The sequence below is a fragment of the Archocentrus centrarchus genome, chromosome 2 (assembly GCF_007364275.1).
Source record: "Archocentrus centrarchus isolate MPI-CPG fArcCen1 chromosome 2, fArcCen1, whole genome shotgun sequence".
NCBI lineage: Eukaryota > Metazoa > Chordata > Actinopteri > Cichliformes > Cichlidae > Archocentrus > Archocentrus centrarchus.
In genome coordinates this window covers 5659017-5682075 of record NC_044347.1, presented here as the reverse complement: position 1 = coordinate 5682075, position 23059 = coordinate 5659017, and the positions used below count along the sequence as shown (strand labels likewise).

The 23059-nt window shown below is 40.9% G+C and overlaps 1 protein-coding gene across 1 annotated transcript; it reads right to left on the bottom strand.

The window, feature by feature from the left end:
• Positions 1–1976: 1976 nt before the first annotated feature.
• Positions 1977–22468, bottom strand: LOC115796808 (ALK and LTK ligand 2-like). Its single transcript, XM_030753259.1, has 6 exons — positions 21975–22468; positions 21071–21288; positions 10908–10958; positions 10504–10584; positions 7692–7767; positions 1977–3677 (listed from the first exon to the last, which is right to left on the bottom strand). Exons 2-5 carry the CDS (start codon positions 21276–21278, stop codon positions 7703–7705), a joined length of 405 nt encoding a protein of 134 aa, XP_030609119.1. The 5' UTR covers positions 21279–21288; positions 21975–22468; the 3' UTR covers positions 1977–3677; positions 7692–7702.
• Positions 22469–23059: the final 591 nt, after the last annotated feature.

Sequence of the window (23059 nt, the reverse complement as noted above, 5' to 3'; positions counted from 1 at the left end):
TAGTGATGAGTCCTGAAGAGTACCCACCTTCACAAAAGAAGATTTGGACCCTCTTCCTGACCTGTAAGACTTCTTTAGGGATGTTTTCATTTTCACAGACTCCAGGCATTAAATTTGTGAGAATGTTGTTACTGTAGCTAAAAATTATGGAAACGACTATATTTCAAGTTGAGCTTTGCTTAAGAAAATACTAACCTAAGGCCCCACGGGGTTTATTTTGGCAAATACTCATGTAGAAACTCATATACTAATGGACCAAGTACAACTTTCACCCGAGCAGCCACAAAACAACAACAAAACTCAACGGAGTTACTCCTGCTACAAGTATAGCAGGAACAGGGTGACAAAATAACGTCAGCTCTAAATATAATTACATATTAATACAATGTGTCACTCAGCATTCCTCTCGCAACAGAGGATTCATTAATTTCAGGTGCACTATTTAAACCAAGAGGAATTCCTTTGATGCCACTTTAAGGAAACCCTGCAAAGAGATTGTGCAGTCCAGCACAAAGTAGTTACGATTCGAATCTCTTCACAATTTTTAACCATTAGAAAAAAATATTCATAAACATCTCACAGATGTGTCATTATGTACAGCTACTTTCAATACCACATATTTTCTCTCTGATTGGTCTTTCTCAGTTAACATCAGTAATTGCTACCTCCAAACTATCAGCATGTCCATTAGACCCCATCCCTACAGCACTGCTCAAAGAAGTCCGACCATTAATTAATGCTTTGATCTTAAATAAGATGAATCCATCTCTGTTAATGGGCCAAGTACAGGACTTTAAGGTGGCAGTAATTAAACCATTTCTTTGTTGACGATAATATTTTATTACAGAGAGCATGTCTAGGCCTAGGCTGCTGGGGGGTTACCATAATGCACTGTTTCTTTTTTACTCACCTCTTGTCACTATGTGTTTATATACCACTCTGCATTTAATCATTAGTTATCATTAATCTCTGTCTCTCTTCCACAGTGTGTCTTTTGTCCTGTCCCAACGAGTCACAGCAGATTCAATTCAATTCAATTCAATTCAATTCAATTCAATTCAATTCAGTTTTATTTATATAGCACCAAATCACAACAAACAGTCGCCTCAAGGCGCTTTGTATTGTGGGTAAAGACCCTACAATAATAGAGATAACAGAGAAAACCTAACAGTCAAAACAACCCCCTATGAGCAAGCCTTTGGCAACAGAGGGGCCTGAAAGCTGAAGGCTCTGCCTCCCATTCTACTCTTAAGTATCCGAGGAACCACAAGTAAGCCAGCAGTCTGAGAGCGAAGTGCTCTGTTAGGGTGATATGGTACTATGAGGTCTTTGAGATAAGATGGGGCCTGATTATTCAAGACCTTGTAGGTGAGGAGAAGGATTTTAAATTCTATTCTAGATTTAACAGGGAGCCAATGAAGAGAAGCCAATATGGGAGAAATCTGCTCTCTCTTTCTAGTCCCTGTCAGTACTCTAGCTGCAGCATTTTGGATCAGCTGAAGGCTTTTCAGGGAGCTTCTAGGACAACCTGATAATAATGAATTACAATAGTCCAGCCTAGAAGTAATAAATGCATGATCTCTCACAGTGTTACTGGAGGCCAAAGTAATGCCATCCAGTGTAAGTATCTGGTTTGACACCATGTTTCCTTAATGTCTTTAAGACATTCCTGCAGTTTAACTAATTGATGTGCGTTATCGGGCTTCATTGATAGGTAAAGCTGAGTATCATAGCAATAGCATAGCATAGCAATGAAAATTGATGCAATGCTTTCTAATAATACTACCTAAGGGAAGCATGTATAATGTAAATAGAATTGGTCCCAGCACAGAACCCTGTGGAACTCCATAATTAACCTTAGTGTGTGAAGAAGACTCCCCATTTACATGAACAAATTGGATTCTATCAGATAACCATGATTCAAACCACTGCAGAGCAGTACCTTTAATACCTATAGCATGCCGTAATCTCTGTAATAAAATGTTATGGTCAACAGTATCAGATGACTGCCGCTCCCTGAGCCTACATCTGCTGGAGGTTTCTTCCTGTTAAAAGGGAGCTTTTCCTTCCCACTGTCACCAAATGCTTGCTCATAGGGGGTGTTTTTGACTGAACTAGAATATTTGTGAATGTCCCATTAGCTGAACAACATCCATAGGCTTCGGGACAACATGTGCTGCAATCCAGGCTATGACTTTACAGGGAAGATCTTGCTTATTTCTGAAAGACAACACAATATGCTTTTCTGTAATGATCTAAAGACGTATGATTCAGGTGCCACCCAGCCATCATTTTCCACTTGTCTGAAGTGGGTTGTGGTAGCAACAGACTAAGCAGGGTACATTATACAAGGACCTAATGGCCCTTAACAGTGGATGGCGAACTTTATACTCCTGCAGTATACCCCACAGCTGTCCCCTTGAAACCCATTTACAAGCCTTCTCCAACTATACAAGTCCAAGTAGGCTGGCTAGTCGAACTCCCATGGCTCTTCCGTAAGTCCTGCAAGGATGAACGGGAAATGCAAGGATCCATGGCCAGGATGGATTCCAAACTGCTCTCTTTGAATCCAAGGTTGAACAATCTCCCGAAATCTCCTTCCCAGCACCCTGGAACCCTGATAACTGGCATACACCCTCCAGTCCCTCCTTTTTGAAAATGGTGACCGCTGCCACAACCTGCCACTCCAAAGGTGCTGTCCCAGACCTCCATCCAATTTGAAAGGGGCATGTCTCACAATGTCTGACCACTGACCAATCAATTTCAAGGCCTTTATATCTGTCAGGTATATAAGGAAATATTAATAAAAAAACAAAACATAGGCTCACATTTGATATGATGGCTTTGTACTATTTTCAATTAAATATAGGCAGCATTTTAAAAAACTTTGCATTCTGTTCTTATTCTAAGCATTAAATTTTTTTTTTAAAATCAATTTCATGAACTGTAGCAATCTACAGTAGCAGCATAAAAATTATAAATAAAAAAGCAAAAATGAAGTCAAATTCGGACATGAATATATATCAAACGATTATCTTTATTCCTCTTTCTGTATGTACATATTGCACACTGGGTGGCAGCTTTAACAATATAAATATATGGAATATTACTTTAATTATAAGTAATTATTATATATCATGTATCATAAAACACATTCAGCATCCATTCAGAGGTTTTGTCCATTTCATTTCCTCCTGCATCTTTGAATGGAAGGTAAAACCTTGGCCCATCGTCCAAAAAATCTGAAGACGTTTTGTCCCAGGTAAAAGTTTTTTCTCAATTCTGTTTCCAAACAGCTCTGTGAGAAACCAGAAGCTTGTCAGAGGTTGTCCAGTACAGCAGGAGTAGACCAAAGAACAGAGTAGAGGTAAAAAAAAAAAAAAAAGGCAAAAATGAATCGACTAATGCCGAGAAAAGACCATACAAAGTTGAATAAAATTCAAAGCTCTGTTCAAAAGCATCCAAAAAAATCTGAAATTAACAGCTGAGTAGAATAAAACAGAAAACTGTGGATGTTGATGGCCAGTTGTAGATAGATTTCGGCTGAGCTCACCGGCTCAGTGGATTTCAGTGGTTTGGTCATATCGGCTGGAGAACTTTTTCTGCTACTGGTCATCGAAGGGGATGAACCTTGTTGGTGCACCCTGGTATGCCAACATTACATTCATGTCCAGAGTCTGTGAAGAAGGGATATAATAGACAAAAAATTACTAAGGTGATGATGATGGAGGAGGTGGATTCAAAAAGATATGGATGGAAAAGGTGCCACAGGTTGTTTCTCAGGGTTCACAGCTGATGCATGTCCAAGTAAAGGCACTATATGGACCTTAAAAATAAATTTAAAAAAATTAAGAATGTAACAAAATAAAATTAAAGATTTCCAGGCTTTTAGGTTTAAGTAAGAGTCAGCTTGAGCTTTGTAGTTTTATAGCCTCTTTAGAACATGTGGTTCTGTGTGGTCTATAGTTTGACATAATGTACAAGTCCGACAGGCTCCAAATATTCTCTTACCGGTTCTACGGGTTCCACACATTACAAAAGACCTTTTATTCAAGTTTTACAGGTTCTGCCTGATTTTACTTTATATGTTGCAGATGTTCAACTCAGTAGATTCTATTGGCACGAGACTATACTGATTTTATGAGACGTGTTTCCTTAGTGTACATCCTGCAGACTTGGAACAGGTTCTACAGACACTGGGCTTTACAGGCACTAATCACTCAAAAGGCTGCACCTACAGGGTTTAGAGTCTGGTTCTAACTTAGGCTTCATATAAAAGGTCAACGAGCCAAGATGGCCATCAAATTATTTTTTCATCGATTTCTACACAATCACACTACTTTTACAACCAGATTTGACTCCCCCTGCTGAACAGGAGAAATAATCCATGTTCACGTTCATCCAGGTACTTCCGCACTGAAAATAATCCCTTAGTGAGGACTACTAATGAATATTCAAATTTTGACTATACAAATAATTTTGTTTTATTTTAACATTTGATTCTGAAAATTAATCCACACCAGCAGCTCACCATCTCCTGAGTGGTACAGAATGCTAAGCTTACCCATTTGTCCTGGTGTATTAACAGATCACCTTGAGGTTAAATTCTCACTGCTTTAGACTTCAGACATTCTGCTGCCAGAGGAAGGAGAGAGCCATAAAGGGAGTGGGCTTGCTGAAATATTTGAATGGTGCGATATTATGCAAATAACTGCATGAAATTTGATTGCTCCCGTAGAAAAATGCTACATCAGCATCAATGGCTAACATCTGTTCATGTCACCATAAAGCCTGGCAATGATGTCTGTCTTTCTGCAAGGTTTTACTGTCTCTAAAAAGAAATACTGGATCTCAATGGTAATCCTTGGATTCTTCCTTGGCTGTACGCTGGTGGACCATCTCTTGTTTTTAAGGCTTCTTAATGGTTATTTAGGTTCTCCTGGTTCCTCATATTCTGCAAACTTCTGCCATTCTCAGGGTTATTTGGTGTTAAACTCTGTTTGAACTCCTCTCTTTAGTTACTTGGGTGCTAAATATTAGCCTAACAATGGTCACACTGTGTTGGGTCTGTTGATGTTCTTATCCTGTGGTCTTGTGGTCTGTACTGAAATGGCTGCTCGCTGGAAGCGTGCCGTGTGCTTTGCACTCCGAGTAGTTTCAGATAATGCTGTTAATTCTGTGCTTTAGTTGGTCTTCTTCAGTGCATCAACAAGCAACAAACATTTTCTATTTCTTTTGCCTTGGGAATGATCAGCTTCCTTGGTGGGTTTCCAACATTAAACTTCCAAACCTAAAGGTTCAGCAATAAAATATATTCATAACTGTTTGTACCCACTCTAATGTTTGACCTCTATATTTCTGTTGGTGTTTCCAGCCTTTAGGCTTCAGGGTCACCTCTAAATATAAGTCAAAGAGTACTGATAGTTTAAACATTTATCATAACCTTCTCAGAGGTATAGTGGCAAGAAAAATGTTTGAAAACCCTCCATTTCCTTACAAAATGGGATTCAATTCAATTCAATTCAATTTTATTTATATAGCACCAAATCACAACAAACAATCGCGTCAAGGCGCTTTGTATTGTGGGTAAAGACCCTACAATAATACAGAGAAAACCCAACAGTCAAAACAATCTGACCTTCCTTTCAATCAATTATAGACAATTTGTCTGGAATGCAAAGAGAACGTGAAGGTCCTTTTTAATGACTTCTCCAAAAGCAACATCAATGTCACGGCTGCTGCGGCAGGCAAGGCAGGGAGGACCCCAATGCAGGAGGCAAGGCGAGAGCTGAATTTGTATTTCACTTTTATTGTACAACTCAGAAGGACAAGGCTGGTCAGGGGCCAGCTACACAAAAACACTTGAACTTGAAACTGAAAAACTAGAAACACACAGCAGGACCATCAACCTAGACAAAAACAGTGACTTAGGACCCAACAAAGGACAAAGACAAAAGCAGACAATAAATACACAAGGGCTAATGAGAGGAGAGACAGTGGGTGGGATGACAGCTGTCCACAATCACACAGAGGAGACAAAGGAAAGCAAAACTAAATGCAAAACACAAGGAACACGAGACTATCAAAATAAAATAGAAAGTGACCAATCACAACACACATGCAGACCTAACACAATAAAACCTGACAGAGGGAATCTAAACATCACACAAGGAAACAACAGGAAGGGAAACTAAACACAGAACGGCCAAGGGAACAAAACAGACACAGGAAAATAAATGAAGGGAAACCTGAATAACATACAAATAACTCAATAGACAGAACGCCCAAACAACAAACTGAGAAACTAAACTGTAATAACTAGGAAACAACCCAAACAGTAAAACAAAACTAAACTACACAAAAGGAAACTAAACACACTGAGCCACCAGCCCACAGCCATGACACTCAAGACAGATATTCAACCAAAGGAAATGAGATTAGGAGTGGAAGACCGCAGTTCTCCTTGTTTGAGAAAAAAACAAAGATATATCTAAATCATGAAAATTTTTTACAGCTGCATAAAGCCAAAAAGGGCTGCTTATCTGTCCACAATTTCAGGACTGTTCCAATTCTGTAGTAGCAACAGTCCTGAATCTCTTCTGTTGCTACTCCTATGAGAGGGCATCCTGGAGAGATAAAATCAAGAACACAATCCTCAGATACTATGTTTCCACCACAGAGGTGCCGGTGCTTGTGCCAGTGCTGGTGTCAGTTTCAATGAACCAGCGAACCACTTAAGAACGAGCCCACGCTTCCTCCGCATTTCTATGAACCGCTCCTTTACGTATAAGTGTGGGCGGGTCATCGTCTGGACACGGAAGCTGAAGGGCACAAACGCTCCCCTTTATGGTGCTGAGAAAATATTTTAAAGTCCAAAAAAAAAAACTACTGCGGCATCTGTGTGCAGCACAGACGTAAACACAGACTGTGTTTATGAGCAAGACAACAAATACGCACTTTGCATCCTTTTATCTGTGATTGGTTGGAGACCAGCTAGCTTGCGGGGCCCGAGTTGAACCCGTTTTTCAGCTGAGCACCAAGTGTGGAAAAACCGCTGAACAGTTCAAATGCTGGCACTGGCACCTGATCAGTGGGAAAAGGGCCAGAAAGGTGAAGGAAAACCCAGAAAAACAATCTAGGTTCATGTATCCAGTAAAAGAAAAACACTGTATAAGAATGGCATTAAGGACACCACTGCCCCCCCAACACACACACACACACACACACACACACACACACACACACACACCACCACCACCACCACCACCACCACCCCCAAACCTGGGGGGGAAAAAAAGAATGAAAAAATTTTTAAAAAATTAACACCTCATCCCAGTTAGCGGTGGTATCAACAGATTCAAAATTCCAAGAATTTTATTTTCAGGAGAATGTCAGGGCAGCAGTGAGTGAGCTGAAACTCAGGAAAGGTTGGCTTATACAACAAGTCAATTAGCCAGATCCCAAAGGTTGATGGAGAGGAAAATTCAAGTTGTGCGATGACCAAGTCATGGTTGTTCAATCCAGAATCACATAAATCTTGACAAAGTCAGTTTTGTAAGTGCGATTCAAGAGTTCACTTCAATCAATGCAGAAATCCTGCAAACTCCAAATGGATCACAACGTTTGTATTGCTTTATTTTGTTTTTTCTGGCAAGTGTACATTTGGTTCCTTACGGTTGAGTCTGTCTTACCATTTGTCTGTTTATCGCTCTGAACAGCGCGGGCTCTTGGCCAGCTGAGTCAGGAGACGAGCACATCTTTTATAGTCTGGAAAGAAGCAAAAGTTAAAAAGAAAAAATAAACCCATTGTTTATATGCAGTTTTAAAAAAAAAAATACATTTACAACATTTCCAAAAACAAACAGCAGCTGTACTATCACGCGGTGTTTAGCGTAGCTTAGCATGAAAACTGGGAACAAGGAGACCTGGTAGCCTAGGCGACAAGCTGATTTGACAAGCTGATTTTATAACAGTAGTCAGTCATACTTCACCAAAATGCAACTATTAAAAAAGTGAAAAACTTTTTCACTTTCACAAGTCATAAAAAGAGTGTTTTAGTACGTTGCATGAAGTACTGACCTTTAGTACTGACTTTTTAAAATTGAATGGTATGACACAGAGACTAATTTCCTAAATGATAGAACTTCACTGTCAGCTCTAATTTTCGTCTTTGTCAGTTTTTATGTTCTCGGGCTTGTTTAACCCTTTGAAGCCAGGCGATCACCGCTGAAGCACCGGTTACTTGTGCTTAATAGCAGCGAACAGCTGATTAAAACATCAGCGCCGAGTGGCTTTTTACAGGAACTCCGTGACCGTTTGTCCTATTGGAAAAATACAAACGGTTCCTGAAAGCCCAGAAATTGCACTTCACAGCCGTATAGGGGTATTACGGTATTTGTTGCCAGAAGTCCACACACGGTGGCACTTTTTTAAGTACGCTGTGTCACATTCGACATGTTTGGAGGTATAAGGTTAAACATTTCATTCATAGACATAATTGTATGTGCTGATGTCTGGAACAAAAATACAAAACATGCAGCTCCTGATTGTTTTGGTAATTTGTCCGTGTACGATGCTCAAAAGTGCACACCGTGAGAGGATATAAACTTCCTCTTTTGAACAATTCAGATCAAATTTCTTTTTTTTTAAGAAGCCAGTGAGATGGATTTTTAAAAACTGAAAAATGAGGGGAGCACAAAGAATTCCTCTGTAAATAACCTGGATAAAGTATGTGCAACTTCTTGGTTACATTGTTTGTATAGATGCTTCAATAAAGCTAATTTCCAAAGTCACCACCATGAATATACAATGACATCAACTCCAGATGTGGAGATAAGAAACTTAGATAAACATTTTTTCTTCTCTGTCGTCTGACAAACATCCAGCCAATAAACTGATGGATTTACTGTGTAAACACCCTCTGAACAAGTTTGAACCTCCACAGCTCCTAACTTTCACCTTTAACATGCCTACCACTGCTTCCACACCAATGCACACACACACACACACACACACACAGACAGACAGACAGACAGACAGACAGACACACACACACACACATGTTTGTAGCCACGTCTCTGTGAGAACCTTTGTTTAGATACTTTAATCCCAGAAGTCTCTGTCTGCTATGGCTGACTAGTTTAATCTTTATTGTACAAAGACAAAAAAATCCAGGCAAGCAATAAATTAAAAGTGGGGAAAGTGCACCTGTACAAATACAGTACATGACTAATAATAAATCTAATATTTCAGGGACATATGCAAAAAAGAATATTATACTCAATGTGGGTATTAAAAGATAATTATCATGGATGTGCGCCGCATATCAAAATGTCCTCTCAATTCATAAATGTCCTCAGTCGTGAGCCTTAAATCTCACAGTCGTCCTCACAAAGGCAGCTGTACACACACACTCGAGAACACACACTGACTCTCTCCAAGATAAACAACAAGCTACATGCATGATTTAAAATCATAAGAGCTGCTGCTGTTCTGACATGATTACACTGATAACAGTGTAACACAGTGTGGTTGTGTGTTAAAACATGTCTTATCCTGTTTTTTCAATCTCAAACAAACTCCTGCATGAACACAGCACAGTGACACACACACTAACAGTAAGGCATCTGACCAGCAGTCACTGGTATGACTCTTAATTCATTCTGAGGCTTTGTGTGGATTGAAGATGGGGCATGTTTTTTCCCTGCATCACTACACTGATTTAGAGACTTGTTTTAGACATCAGGTTTAAGTTTAGACTCTGGGTGCTGGGAATGCCTCATAAAAGCACGGGTCCTCAAAAAGACAGAAAGACCAACACTTGTGTGTGTGTGTGTGTGTGTGTGTGTGTGTGTGTGTGTGTGTGTGTGTGTGTGTGTGTGTGTGTGTGTGTGTGTGTGTGTTAAAACCAGGATTAAGATTTCAAAAAACTTGGCAGAGAGGTGAAGCATGACCAAAGGAAGAATCCATTTAATTTTGGGATGGGTCTGGATGACGTTCCTTTAAATTGAAACCTTGGTGGAAGATTTGCTCTCTGAATGCAATCCTACTTTCCTGCAACAGCAGTTATGGTTTAATTGAAGTTGACTGGATCCATACATAACCTATAAGAAACGTCTTGCATTTATTTACATATTTGCCATATTTTCCGTTTATCCTAAATATTCAACCCTGGATTCTGGTAAACTCCTCAGTCTGGTTGTGAAATCAGTTTTTATCTTGTAAAATTGTAACAGAGGAGGAGTGAGAGGATGAAACAAACAAATATTTTCCATAATAACTGAATGATTCATTAGAGTGCTTATCAGTTAAGTAGATTTTAAACTCACATCTGTAGAAAATAGAAATATTCACTTTAAGAAGCCAGTGCAATAATTCAATTTTGTGTCAATATAAAGGATATCTTTGATTCTCATTGTTGGTCCCCATGTTTTCATAGTTGGGTCATATAGAAACTAATTTTCAGAGTGCAAGATTTTATTCAGTGACAATGATATTACTTACAGGCAGGGTCTGTGCAGTCCCTGGTTTTGTGGTAGAGTCGGTGGAACTGTTTTTTGCACTTTGGGCTGAAGTATAGAGGACCTGAAGACAAAGAAAAGTTGTAGTTAAGGCATAAAAAGTCAACACAATTATGAGCTTTGTTTGTAGAAAGAGCTTTGAGTCCTTTAACAAAGGCAGCGTTGGTGGTCTTTTAACCATGGCCACATCTCGCTGCAAACAAAGGATTTAACAGTCAAGCATATAATAAGTTAAAACAATTGACATTTGGGCTTTATGTAATAAAGTAATATAACTATCAAATGTTTCTTTATAGAATGCTGTTTCAAATAACATTGGGACTCAGATTGCAATAATCTGTAACATAAACAGAATACAGATTATATTTACTTCAAAATATTTCATACCTGTCAGGTGCATGATGAAATTCAGCTTGTGTGGATCTTTGGGATGAGCCTCTGAAAAGCAAATAAACAGTTTATAATGACAGAACTTGCATTGGGGTCTCTACAATAGCAGCAGTATCGGGGTATTATCTTAAAAGATAAATATCGCAGTCTGTTCATGGCTCGCTATAATTTAATGTGTTCGAAGATAGAAATAGCAACATTAAAAACACTGAATTATTTAAAAGACCAATGCCACTCAGGAAAAATGAGTTCTTGAGTCCAGCAAAAAGATACACTGTGTCTGCAGCCAAATTGGGATTGGTCCCACAGGTCAAGAGACCAGTCAGCGATCCCCTGGCAACCTTCAGTTTCTAGTAAAAAGTCTATTCTCCAACCAGTTTCTGGCAGTTGCTAAGTAAAACTGAAGAGGTAGTGCTGCATGGCACACTTCTTTCAGTGGCTTTGATCATTAGCAAATTATCGCTGTTGCTGGCTGTTTGCGTAAAAGAAGCAGACTTGTCTGCAAACACTTGCCAGCTACTTGCTCAGTGGTACTACAGCTGTGAAAAGGGAAACGCAGAAACAGAGACTGTTCGCCTTCAAAGTAAAAGTTGTTCTTGTGGGCAGAGCAGCGGCTTTCCACCCTCGTTGGTAAGTATGTTTCATGACATAGACACAGACACTAACGCAATCACAGCATAACGAAATTGTTGTTGTAGTTATTTTTCCAGGTATTGCTTGTTTTTTTGTTTTTTTGGTATGTTGTCTTTTTTTCTTTCTTTTGTAGTTTCAGCATTTGAATTGTTTTTGTTAGTTTAGTGGTGCTCTGTCCTCTTTTTCTCTTCTCCCCTTTCTCTCTCTCCTTTTTTTTTTCCCCTCAGCCTGTCAGCTGGAATTACTACATGTATATGTACACAAATAAATAAATAAAATAAAAACACAAACATTGACAAGAAAAGCTTATAGAGACTTTATAGAGCTTATCTTGGAAGAACAAATATGTTTGGCACAACAGTGCATTCAGATCACGATTCTGCTTGCAAACACTGCCAGACATGACAGGCTTTAAAAAAAAAAAAAAAAACATGTTGGTTCAGTGGTCAGGAATAACCGAATCACCAGGAAATTTCTGGTGCATCACCCTCTTTGCCACTGATTTCACCTAGGGACAGCCAGCAATCTCCAGCAACCACTTTCCAACTAATTTGGGGATATACACTTCTCAAAAAAATAAAGGGAACACTTAAACAACACAATATAACTCCAAGTAAATCAAACTTCTGTGAAATCAAACTGTCCACTTAGGAAGCAACACTGATTGACAATCAGTTTCACATGCTGTTGTCAATTCCATTTGCACAACAGGTGGAAATTATTGGCAATTAGCAAGACACACTCAAAGGAGTGGTTCTGCAGGTGGGGACCACAGACTACTTCTCAGTACCTATGCTTTCTGGCTGATGTTTTGGTCACTTTTGAATGTTGGTGGTGCTTTCACACTCGTGGTAGCATGAGATGGACTCTACAACCCACACAAGTGGCTCAGGTAGTGCAGCTCATCCAGGATGGCACATCAATGCGAGCTGTGGCAAGAAGGTTTGCTGTGTCTGTCAGCGTAGTGTCCAGACGCTGGAGGCACTACCAGGAGACAGGCCAGTACACCAGGAGACGTGGAGGAGGCCGTAGGAGGGCAACAACCCAGCAGCAGGACCGCTACCTCTGCCTTTGTGCAAGGAGGAACAGGAGAAGCACTGCCAGAGCCCTGCAAAATGACCTCCAGCAGGCCACCCATGTGCACGTGTCTGCACAAACAGTTAGAAACCGACTCCATGAGGATGGTATGAGGGCCCGACGTCCACAGATGGGGGTTGTGCTCACAGCCCAACACCGTGCAGGACACTTGGCATTTGCCAGAGAACACCAGGATTGGCAAATTCGCCACTGGCGCCCTGTGCTCTTCACAGATGAAAGCAGGTTCACACTGAGCACATGTGACAGACGTGACAGAGTCTGGAGACGCCGGGGAGAGCGATCTGCTGCCTGCAGCATCCTTCAGCATGACCGGTTTGGCAGTGGGTCAGTAATGGTGTGGGGTGGCATTTCTTTGGAGGGCCGCACAGCCCTCCATGTGCTCGCCAGAGGTAGCATGACTGCCATTAGGTACCGAGATGAGATCCTCAGACCCCTTGTGAGACCAGATGCTGGTGCGGTTGGCCCTGGGTTCCTCCTAATGCAGGACAATGCTAGACCTCATGTGGCTGGAGTGTGTCAGCAGTTCCTGCAAGATGAAGGCATTGAAGCTATGGACTGACCCGCCCGTTCCCCAGACCTGAATCTGATTGAGCACATCTGGGACATCATGTCTCGCTCCATCCACCGTCACGTTGCACCACAGACTGTCCAGGAGTTGGCGGATGCTTTGGTCCAGGTCTGGGAGGAGATCCCTCAGGAGACCATCCGCCACCTCATCAGGAGCATGCCCAGGCATTGTAGGGAGGTCATACAGGCACGTGGAGGCCACACACAATACTGAGCCTCATTTTGACTTGTTTTAAGGACATTACATCAAAGTTGGATCAGCCTGTAGTGTGTTTTTCCACTTTAATTTTGTGTGTGACTCCAAATCCAGGCCTCCATTGGTTAATAAAATTGATTTCCATTGATGATTTGTGTGAGATTTTGTTGTGAGCACATTCAACTTTGTATTCAATGAGAATATTTCATTCATTCAGATCTAGGATGTGTTATTTGAGTGTTCCCTTTATTTTTTTGAGCAGTGTAAATGTTTCCCTAGTGACCGCTGGTTGTCAGGAGGTTGCCAACCAGTCTCTAGACCTGTGTGACTGAGACATGGGTTATGAGTGACTGGGGCTTCTCCAAAATCCTGATTTTATACAGGTGATAAAGGTCATTTAGGGTCACTCCTGAATTTTTGTTGCACACTGACTAAACCTTGCTGTCTATATTTCGTTTTATGGTCCAGTGACTTCTACCATTTGACAAATTAGAATGTAAGAACAGGTTCAATAAAAAATTATCATAAAAGTGTTAACAACACAAAAAACTAAGATTTCAGTAAAATTATATTCACTGCTGATCTTTTCTACAGACAGCATCCATGTGAACATCAAAGGTCATTATGTTAAACTCTCTAGCTGTGTCCAAATTCAGGGGCTGCATCCTTCAAAGGCCGCATTTGTAGGCCGATTACGTCACAGCGAGGTGACGAAGGTTGTCCAAATTCGAAGGCTCCTCCAAATGCGATTGACGAATGCGTCCTTCTTTTCTCTAATTTGAAGGATGGGTCCGGTGTATCCTTCGTGGCCTACCATATCAGATGATTCTTTGCGCATCAAAACTCAAAGACAACAATGGTGGAGGATAGTGGCCAAAAAGTTTGAAAAATGACTGTTTCTGTGACACAAAATAAACTTTTAAGATGTTTTCAGGCGAGAATGTAAATGTGTAAAGGTCAAATATCAGCTTGTTTTATCAATATAACGCTTAATTGCAAAAAGTGCTCCGCCGTTTTCAGAGCTGTCCGTTGCCGCTGCTCTACCAGCAGCTCGCCTTGCTAGCTGTCAGCTGACCGGGCTATCAAGGCCTGCTTTAGCCGGAGAGAACGCCCGAATGCCGGCACATTTTTCTCAAACCCCTGCTGGCTTTCACCGCTGAGTGGAAGTTTATAATTCACTCAGATGTTCTCTAGCGGCTGATGTTTGGATGTTTCAGTGTTTCATTTGTTCCTCAGCAAATCGGTTTGCCTGACAAGTTAAGCATCATAACTGGATAGTTTTATTCAACATTAATGTTTCACTCAATATAGTTGGAAATTAATCATTCGCTCAACTGTGTTCCGTGATGTTGAAATGTGTTATGCTTTTTTTAACGGCTTATTTTGAATTAAAGACTTAAAATTAAACCACAAAAAGGAGCAAAAGTTCGTTCTCCGTTTAACCAGCTGCTTTTTCACAGCTGTGCATCACACTGTCACGGTTGCTAGGCAACATGAGCTACGCCGAGGTGGGGGCAGGTGACGCTGATATGAAGGCTAGACCGTCCAATTTCAAAGCTGTTCACTTCCGGTCTTTGCGGTCTTCGTGGGCTGCGAAGGACCCGGTCTACGTAGGACGGGTCCTTCGAAGGACGCAGCCCCTGAATTTGTACACAGCTTCTGTCATGTTACTGCATCAGATATTAACTTTAGGGGCTTTCCAGTTGACTGCAGTATATAAATCTACTAAAATCTCTTTGCCGTGGATGTACAGACAGCTATCACTGGATACTGAAAGGAACTTAAAAAGTAAAAGTTTTTGTTCTAACAAAGTCCATATTTTTTCTGTGGTTTTGAAGCAGATTTATGGAGGGTAAAAAAGTTGAAAATAACACTGAACCTTGTTTTGAATCTTGGATTATGACTCTGAAGGAGCAGGAGAAATTGATTTTTTATGCTAGGCCTATAAGTCTGGAGAAATTTAAAGGTCAGTAATCAACTACATGAGCAATTTGTTACAGTCACTGCTAAGGGAAGGATGGCAGCTAAGCACATGTACTTCAGTATTGCAATTAAACAAAATTGTATAATACATTCTGGAGGAAGCTTTAGGTAACATTTAAGTAAAATTATGGGTGGGGATACCAGGCATGATAGGCAGTACTGAACAAGCACATTGTGGTTATTTGTTGTTATAACAGGAACTGTAGAGAAGAGGAAAGGAAAGGACACGAGGTATTTGGATGGCATCAGAATTCTTTAGGGTTGATGTGACCTTTTCAAAGTTTGCATGGTTTGTTATTAACAGAATGAGTCAGTTGTTATGGCAAATTTTATTTTGCCTTTGCAGTCAAGTAATATGCTTTTTGTGGCCAGTGTTCTATTAACATGAAAGTGAAGTGAAATTACACAAAAGAAAGACTGAGGGGTAGAAGGCAATGACGAGGTTAAGGTTTAAGAGCTTTATATACTGTGGCAATTGGTGTGCGATTGATATACATTTAATTGTGATGTTCATTTATTCATTGGTATTAAAGTAGTAGTGTTAAGCTGAAAAATGTTTATTAATCTGTTCGTGGAAGCTCTAAGTATCAGTTTTCTTTTCTTTTCAGTGGTTTTGACAGTGGTGGGGTTGTATGTTTGAGAAGGTTAGAGTTTATGAGAAAGCTGCCACTGGAAAAAAAGTGGCTCAAGCTGGTTACCGCTCTCTATGTCCATGCAAGGAAGTTGGTCTATTTCCAATGTCCGATAGGCGTCAAAGTAGGAGACTCCACCAGGCAGTGAGATTCATTGTGTTAAACCTGAAGCAGCTGTGGGTGTGAACAGAGTTATCATGATACCTTTATTGATCTGTTCAATATTAAGCCAGACAGAAGGGGAGCTGTTTGTCTAGTGTTGAATAAACTGAAACTTCTGGGCACTGAAGTAGTGGAAAAAAATTGAGGGGTTTTTTTGGATGATAGTCATTTCAATTTATTAATGGGTTTAGTCTCATCCCAGTGCAAAGAGTTTAGCTTTTACAGAGTTGTAAATAAGACTATGGACTGACTAGAGGGAGATGGAGGGATTTGGTACATATACCAAGATGTCATCAGCATATAGAGTGACTTTATGATAGTGTGAATTGGTGAGTATGAAATGATCAAATAGTATTGGTGATAATGGGATTCCTTGCTTAGTACCATTGCTTCAGTTCAATGATCTAGATATTTGTGGATTTGTGATAACACATGCTGAAGGCATGCTATGTAGGATCCAGATGAGGAAGTAGGGGCCAAAGCCAAAATGGCTCCTTTAAGTGGACAGGTTTAGCAAGGTTTAATACCTTGTTAAGTTTGTTTTCAACATGGAAGTGTCAAAAACTGCAGTTATTCTAACATCTACTCAAGACTGGTTCCATCAGCCTGTCAGTTCCCATAGACTTCAATGTTAAAATGTCCAAATTCACAACAGAAATTAAAGCCTGTTAAAGATAGTTTGGACTCTATAGCTAATTTCCCTCCTTTGTAACAAGTGTATATGGGGCTGAATTTTTGTACAACTCCTTAGATTAAACTAAAATTAAATCTTAAGGTTTGCATTATTAGGCTCTTTGACTAAAAGCTGACTATACTGCTAGCTGTGTGCTAGGCTTTGCCTAAACTAATTCAAATGCTCACATTTGTGCTGTGGGTACCTTTTTGGAGCATGTTTAATGTGATTATCTGACAAACGTAGCCTGATGCCTGTGGGATAGTTTTGGTGATTGAAAGGGTTGTATTTTATTTATGTTACTTAGCACTAATTAGTAGGTATCTGTCCATGAAAGCAGCTGTATAACCAAAACATTGTGAGGATGGTGGAAGCTATGCTACCCTTGGGTGAAGACGAAGAAATAGGACGTGCAGGTGTGTTCAACAGAGACGTTAAGATGGGGGCAGATGATCCACAGCTATAAGAAGAAGCAGTGAAGGGTGAAATTTGCAGCAGTGTCTTCAGTATATATATATATATATATATATATATATATATATATATATATATATATATATATATATATATATATATATATATATATATCCTTACTTCCCCTCCAATTAAGAGGGTTAAGCAAAATGCCAAAAAAGTAACAAAAAGGGCCAAATTCTTATTTTTGACATCAATTAGTGGACCGGAAGTAGGGGGTGGGGCCAGGTATTTCACACCCATTGTTTTACAGTAAGCAGTGATATGGCATGGACTTGTGAATTAAGCACCTATTTCGCTGTTATGTAGATGAATGCTAAAACTTAATGGGTCTGCTGATAACACCCTTAAAGCCTTAAGTGAACTGGAGGAATTTTTGCTAGAAAAAAAAATTCACAAGTTGGAAGTCCAAGCTGAACAATCTTAATAAATATCCCGAGATCACAGACACTTGGGAGATTTATTAATAACAGCCTAATGATGATGAATCAATGACACTTTTTTTTTTATTGAACCTTTTCTAAAGGAACTCAACTGTACTGCAACTCAAACATGTATCCAAGCTCGGTCACAGTCTCAGAAGGTGGAAAGGATTAAGAGTTTAAGTGAAAGTAACAACATCACAGCTTCAAAATGATCCTTTAAAAGTTAAAGTCCTGCGCTGCCATGCTCGACAGCTTTCAAGATAAATGGCAGCAGGTCACATTCTAATAACAGATCAGGGCCATCTCATGTCCAAGAGCCACAGAGGTGAAAAGGGTTAAACAGAATAAACAATAGTTTAACTGTAAGCTGGAGACTAAAATCCCAGAGGGAAAAAGTTAAATATGAACACGGCTCTGAGGCCATTCAAACAAAAAGCTCCTTTTATTCATCTGCATTGTTCTATCTTTCTGCGGCACGTCGTCTGCTTTACAGTGAGTGCAAATACAGCTAAATACAACACAGTATGAATCATTTCCAAAGCTGAGTGCTGGTTATGTTTAATCAGCTGTGATTTGTACACTATGGAAATAGATCAAACTTTGGATGCTCACACCCCCTCAGGCTGCCAGTCTGGTAGCGTGGTGCTGGTAGTGTTGGGTCAGGCTGGTTTTGGTGCAACCTGCAGATGATCAAATGGATCTGGGATGTTTTTAAGCTTGGTGTCATGTTCCTTGAGTTGCTTCCAGGGATTTTTGTTTTTGTGGTGTTTGATGAGTGACCATGTTTAGGTGGGTGGACTGAACGTTCCCCAGCTAAACTGAACTCTAACCTGTAAGTGGTTTTAATGTTTTTGCTGTTTGCATCAATAACCTGGACTTGATTTAACATGCAATGAAGGAATGCTATGTTTTCATCATGACTGATGTTTCTGTTTTGTTTTTTAACACTCTAACAAAGCATGCTGGGAATTCTGCTGACAGGCTAGTTGGTCAGTGTAATTCAAACAGATTTATGACTGACGTCATCTGAAAGTAAAAAGAAGACATTTTAACTACTTGGAACCATCATTAAAGGCTTAAACTGTTCCTGTTGTGAGATTAAATTAGTTTCTGCTGCTTTTTAAATGCTTTTAAATTTCAATTTATTGATGCAGTCCTTTATAAAATTACAAACTTTTGCTCTGGCTAACTTTTTTCACATGTAAGGTGAGAATGGACAGCCAGCGACTGTTTTTCTATGAAAAGTGTGCGGGAGGGATTTGATTCTACTAAACACAACGCTTTACTGTGAAGAAATGTTGGCTGAAAAGGCCACTAAAACATTCAAATTATCCTTCAAGAGCCGCCTGATGTGCAGATAACTCGGGATGACAGCACTCCGCTCCATTAAAATCATCCTGACAGAAGATCCTCTGAGGGTCTGGCCTCTGATCGCAGCTCTAATGGAGCCGGCTGTAAATGCTCTGATGATTTAAGATGAGTTTGTCTCGCTGATCCAAACAACAAAAAAATCTCAAGTGGCTGAAAGTGTGAGCGATTGCTCCGTCACCTCTGAGGCATTTCTGCCTTTTCAACACCAGCTGCAGATTGATGGACCACACTCAGATTTCCAGAGACTTTTGGATTTTCTGATGTTGTTTGTCTCACAAAACAATGTTTAAAAGTACTTCATATAAATGCTGCTTAGCTTGGGAGCTCTTAGAGAACCATTGTCAAACTACTCCAATAAAAATAAAAAATCCTGCTAGCAAAATATTTTTAATGAGGCTGATTTGCATCTGTTCACTCTGGCCTGCAGCGCTTTTTATCCATCCAAGTTATTTTAGTGTCAGTTGCTCAGTTTTGGAGATATCAGCTGTTGAGAAGTCCATCTGAAAATAATACAACAGAATGGCACATGTCTTGTGTGAGCAGTTAAAGTTCACTTTAACTTCTGTTATAGGATCAATTCTAAAGTGTCAAAAGTGAAATCTACTTAAATCAAAAGTATTTGTACTGCAATGAAAACGTTCCCTGGATGCTAATATGATGCATTACTTCATGTGCAAATGGTTATTGTGTGTCTAATGTTGGATCCTTCTGTCAGTGGGCTTTCATGTTGTGCACTCTGGATTGGGAAGTGTGTGAATGTTGACAGGACAATGTTGCCTCAAGTGTTTAATCTCGGTTTCAGCTTTTTAGCTAAGACTAGACATCATAAGCATGTAAATATAGGTTTCAAATTGTTTTAATTGTATCCAGAAAGATCCTCATTTTTGGCTTTTGGCTGGTTCTAACCTGCATGCTAACTTGAAGGACTTCCATGGTAGAGAATTGCTAATCTAACATAGCTAATTATAGTTAGGTGTGTTCCTGGTGGCTAATTTGGGATTTTAAACTGTTGATTATATTCTTCAGTGTTCCTTAAGCTACATCAGTTTACTTTGACACTGTCTACGTACAACCATTCATTTCCACATGAAAGCACTGCAGGACCATGCTGCTTTGTGGGGCTATCGTCTGGCTTCTGTTGGATTTACTGTCCAGTCTTGGTGTCCAATTGTCCAGGCCTTTGGTTGCACAGAGTGGAGTGGTGACTGCACCACGAGCAAACTAACCGCTGGGGTTGTGAAGCAGGTGGGACTCGGTCTCGGGACAAAATCAGGATCAGTTCATGAGCACTTCAAATAAAAGCAACTGTAAGTCTGGAAGTTAAGGGTGAAGATAACACGAGGGGTTAAGAAAGGATAAAAACCATCATCTGGCACACATTTTAAATGAAGCCATGTCTGTTTAGAGACGGGAATCAGCTTTTATTTGCTAAAAGTTCTTGGAGTATTAAACAGCTAAATCATCCATCCCTTTCCACTCATCCAGGTGTTATGTCGCAGGGCCAACACAGAGAGACAGACAACATTCACACCTATGGGCAATTTAGAGTTACCAATTAACCTAACCTAATTAACCACTAACTGCATGTTTTTGGACTGTGGGAGGAAACCCACGCAGACACGGGGAGAACATGCAAACTCCACACTCTGGGCCAAGGAATCGAACACACGCCTTCTAGATGTTATTCCAGCTGTGAGGCAGCAGTGCTAACCACCACGCCACCGTGCGGCCGTATCCTCCTAAACAAAGTTGTATTTAATCACATCACAGCAGCGGGGGCTCAACGGGACCCGAGGCCCTGCGGCCTTTTACTTATGCGCTCATTCATCATTTTTGACTGAGCGGATGAATGACTTCCACAGTTCAAAAACAAGCCGCAGACCGCAGAGTGATAACGACGTTATCTCAGAGTTTCCATCACCAGCAGTTCTGCCATCAGTACTGACCCAGTCCATGCTGCGACCCGTGCTGAAACCCCCCGGGCGTCTCCGTCCTCGTCCTCGGGTACCGGCCGATCAGCTCCACCATGCTGCGGCTGTCCGCGTGCGCCTCTGCTCGCGTGCCGGGGCCTCGGCGCAGGGCCGCCTCGGGGAGCAGCAGGAGGAGGAGGAGGAGGAGGAGCGCAGACAGGAGCGGGTGCCGCGACAGCAGCATCACCGCGGACCTGAAGGTACACACGAGCAAGGTTCAGGTTATTTAATAATCAATGTTCCTCTGGGAGCATAAATCCGTTTCCCCGTGTGGTGGATCTTCTGACAACATCACATGATGTTCATCTGGACCCAACTTTGGATTCAACAGTTTTTAAGCTCAAGAGAGACCTTGAGTCAAACTTTTTGATAAATGAAAAATGAAGATCATATGACGCGATCAAAAGATAAAAGCACTCAAAGGAGCTCTTAATAAAACATCTCCTGTTTTAATAAAACCAAACTTACCTCAAATAAACTCATATTTGCACAAAACACATGGGTTAAAAAAAAACGAAAAAAACTTAAATAACGACAAAACGAGTTTCCTGAGGTTCACTACTTTAAAACGCAGGTAATTACCGTTTGTCCAGCGTTTTTAGGCGCAGATATAAATGTGAAAAAGGCGCATTTTGCACCAAATTATGAATTAATTCTGTACGGCGAAACTAATAATCATGGAAAGAAGTTGAATGCAAACTATGACCCAAAACAAACATGGAGTTTAATGCTTTCGCTGCACCTTCTATTAAAAACAAAACAGTAACCTCACAAATGCCGCAGTGATTACAACAAAGAGTTTGTGTCAGATTTCACGTCTATGAACAAACTGGTTTAAAGTTTTAAAGGCTGCTCCCACCGCTCCCAAACTCCAGCTCACCTCTCCTCCCGGTGCGGCTCTTGGTGCGCCTCCGGTCCCAGGCGCACCGCTTTCTGATCCCGGGCTCTCCCTCCCGGCTCCTCCCGGTCGGGTAATTACTGAACTTCTGCTCTCTGTTGTGTTTTCTGGTCTTTTTATGGGTCTTATATTATCCCGGGTTAGTTTCGAGCCGAACCGCGTGCCGAGCTCTGGGGCCCGGTGGCATCTTAGACAGGCGCTGAACTCCTGCGGAGCGCGTGGAGCTGGGGGAGCACCTTCATCCTCATCCTCGTCTGGTCCTTCCCGCAGCAGCAGCAGCAGCAGCAGGCAGACAGCTGGACGGGATCATTCCTTTGCTCTGCGTACCGAAGAGAAGACCCCCTGAAACTCGGACAGACTCTAAAAGCGTTTGGCACGAAGCACCTGCAGCCCGGGACACTTGCTGACCTCCTTTCTCCAGTCCACCAGGGTGATCAGCTCTCTACCACGCGCTCCTTTCCTCCTGTCTTCAGCTCTCTACACGCGCAACTCCTACAGATTACGGAAATACAGGAGGGGGAGGAGGGAGGTGCGTGCGTTTGGATAACATGCGCACACAGAGACACCCGCGCACAGTCAGTGACAGATGAGTTTGTGCCTGCACATAACAGCGGTGCACCACTCCCTCTCAGTGGATGGCAGGAAAAATGCTTTTTCACGTCTCCCGATAACCTTCTCTCCTCTCAGTTTTGGAGTGTTTGGTCTCTTTGCAGTTTAATTGAACTGTTTGACCAGTTTTAGGACACGAGTTAAATATCTGACCTTGTGTTTCACAGGTTTGCCATGAGGCCAAGCGAGGCTTGGGATTTGGTTTGAAAGTTAGCTGTGGTTAGTTGTGGTTCAATCCAACTATTACTCACTAACCACCAGCACAGACTCACCTCCAAAAAAAAAAAAAACCTTCTCAAAGCTTTGAGTCACTTTAAAATTTGAGCTGCAGCAAATTTTCAAAAACACATTTATTTTTATATTCTATTTTGATATTCTTCATTTAAGTAAAATTCTTATTCCTGTAAATTTAATTATACCTGAATTTAGAGAATATGGACACTTACTTCCACTGATTT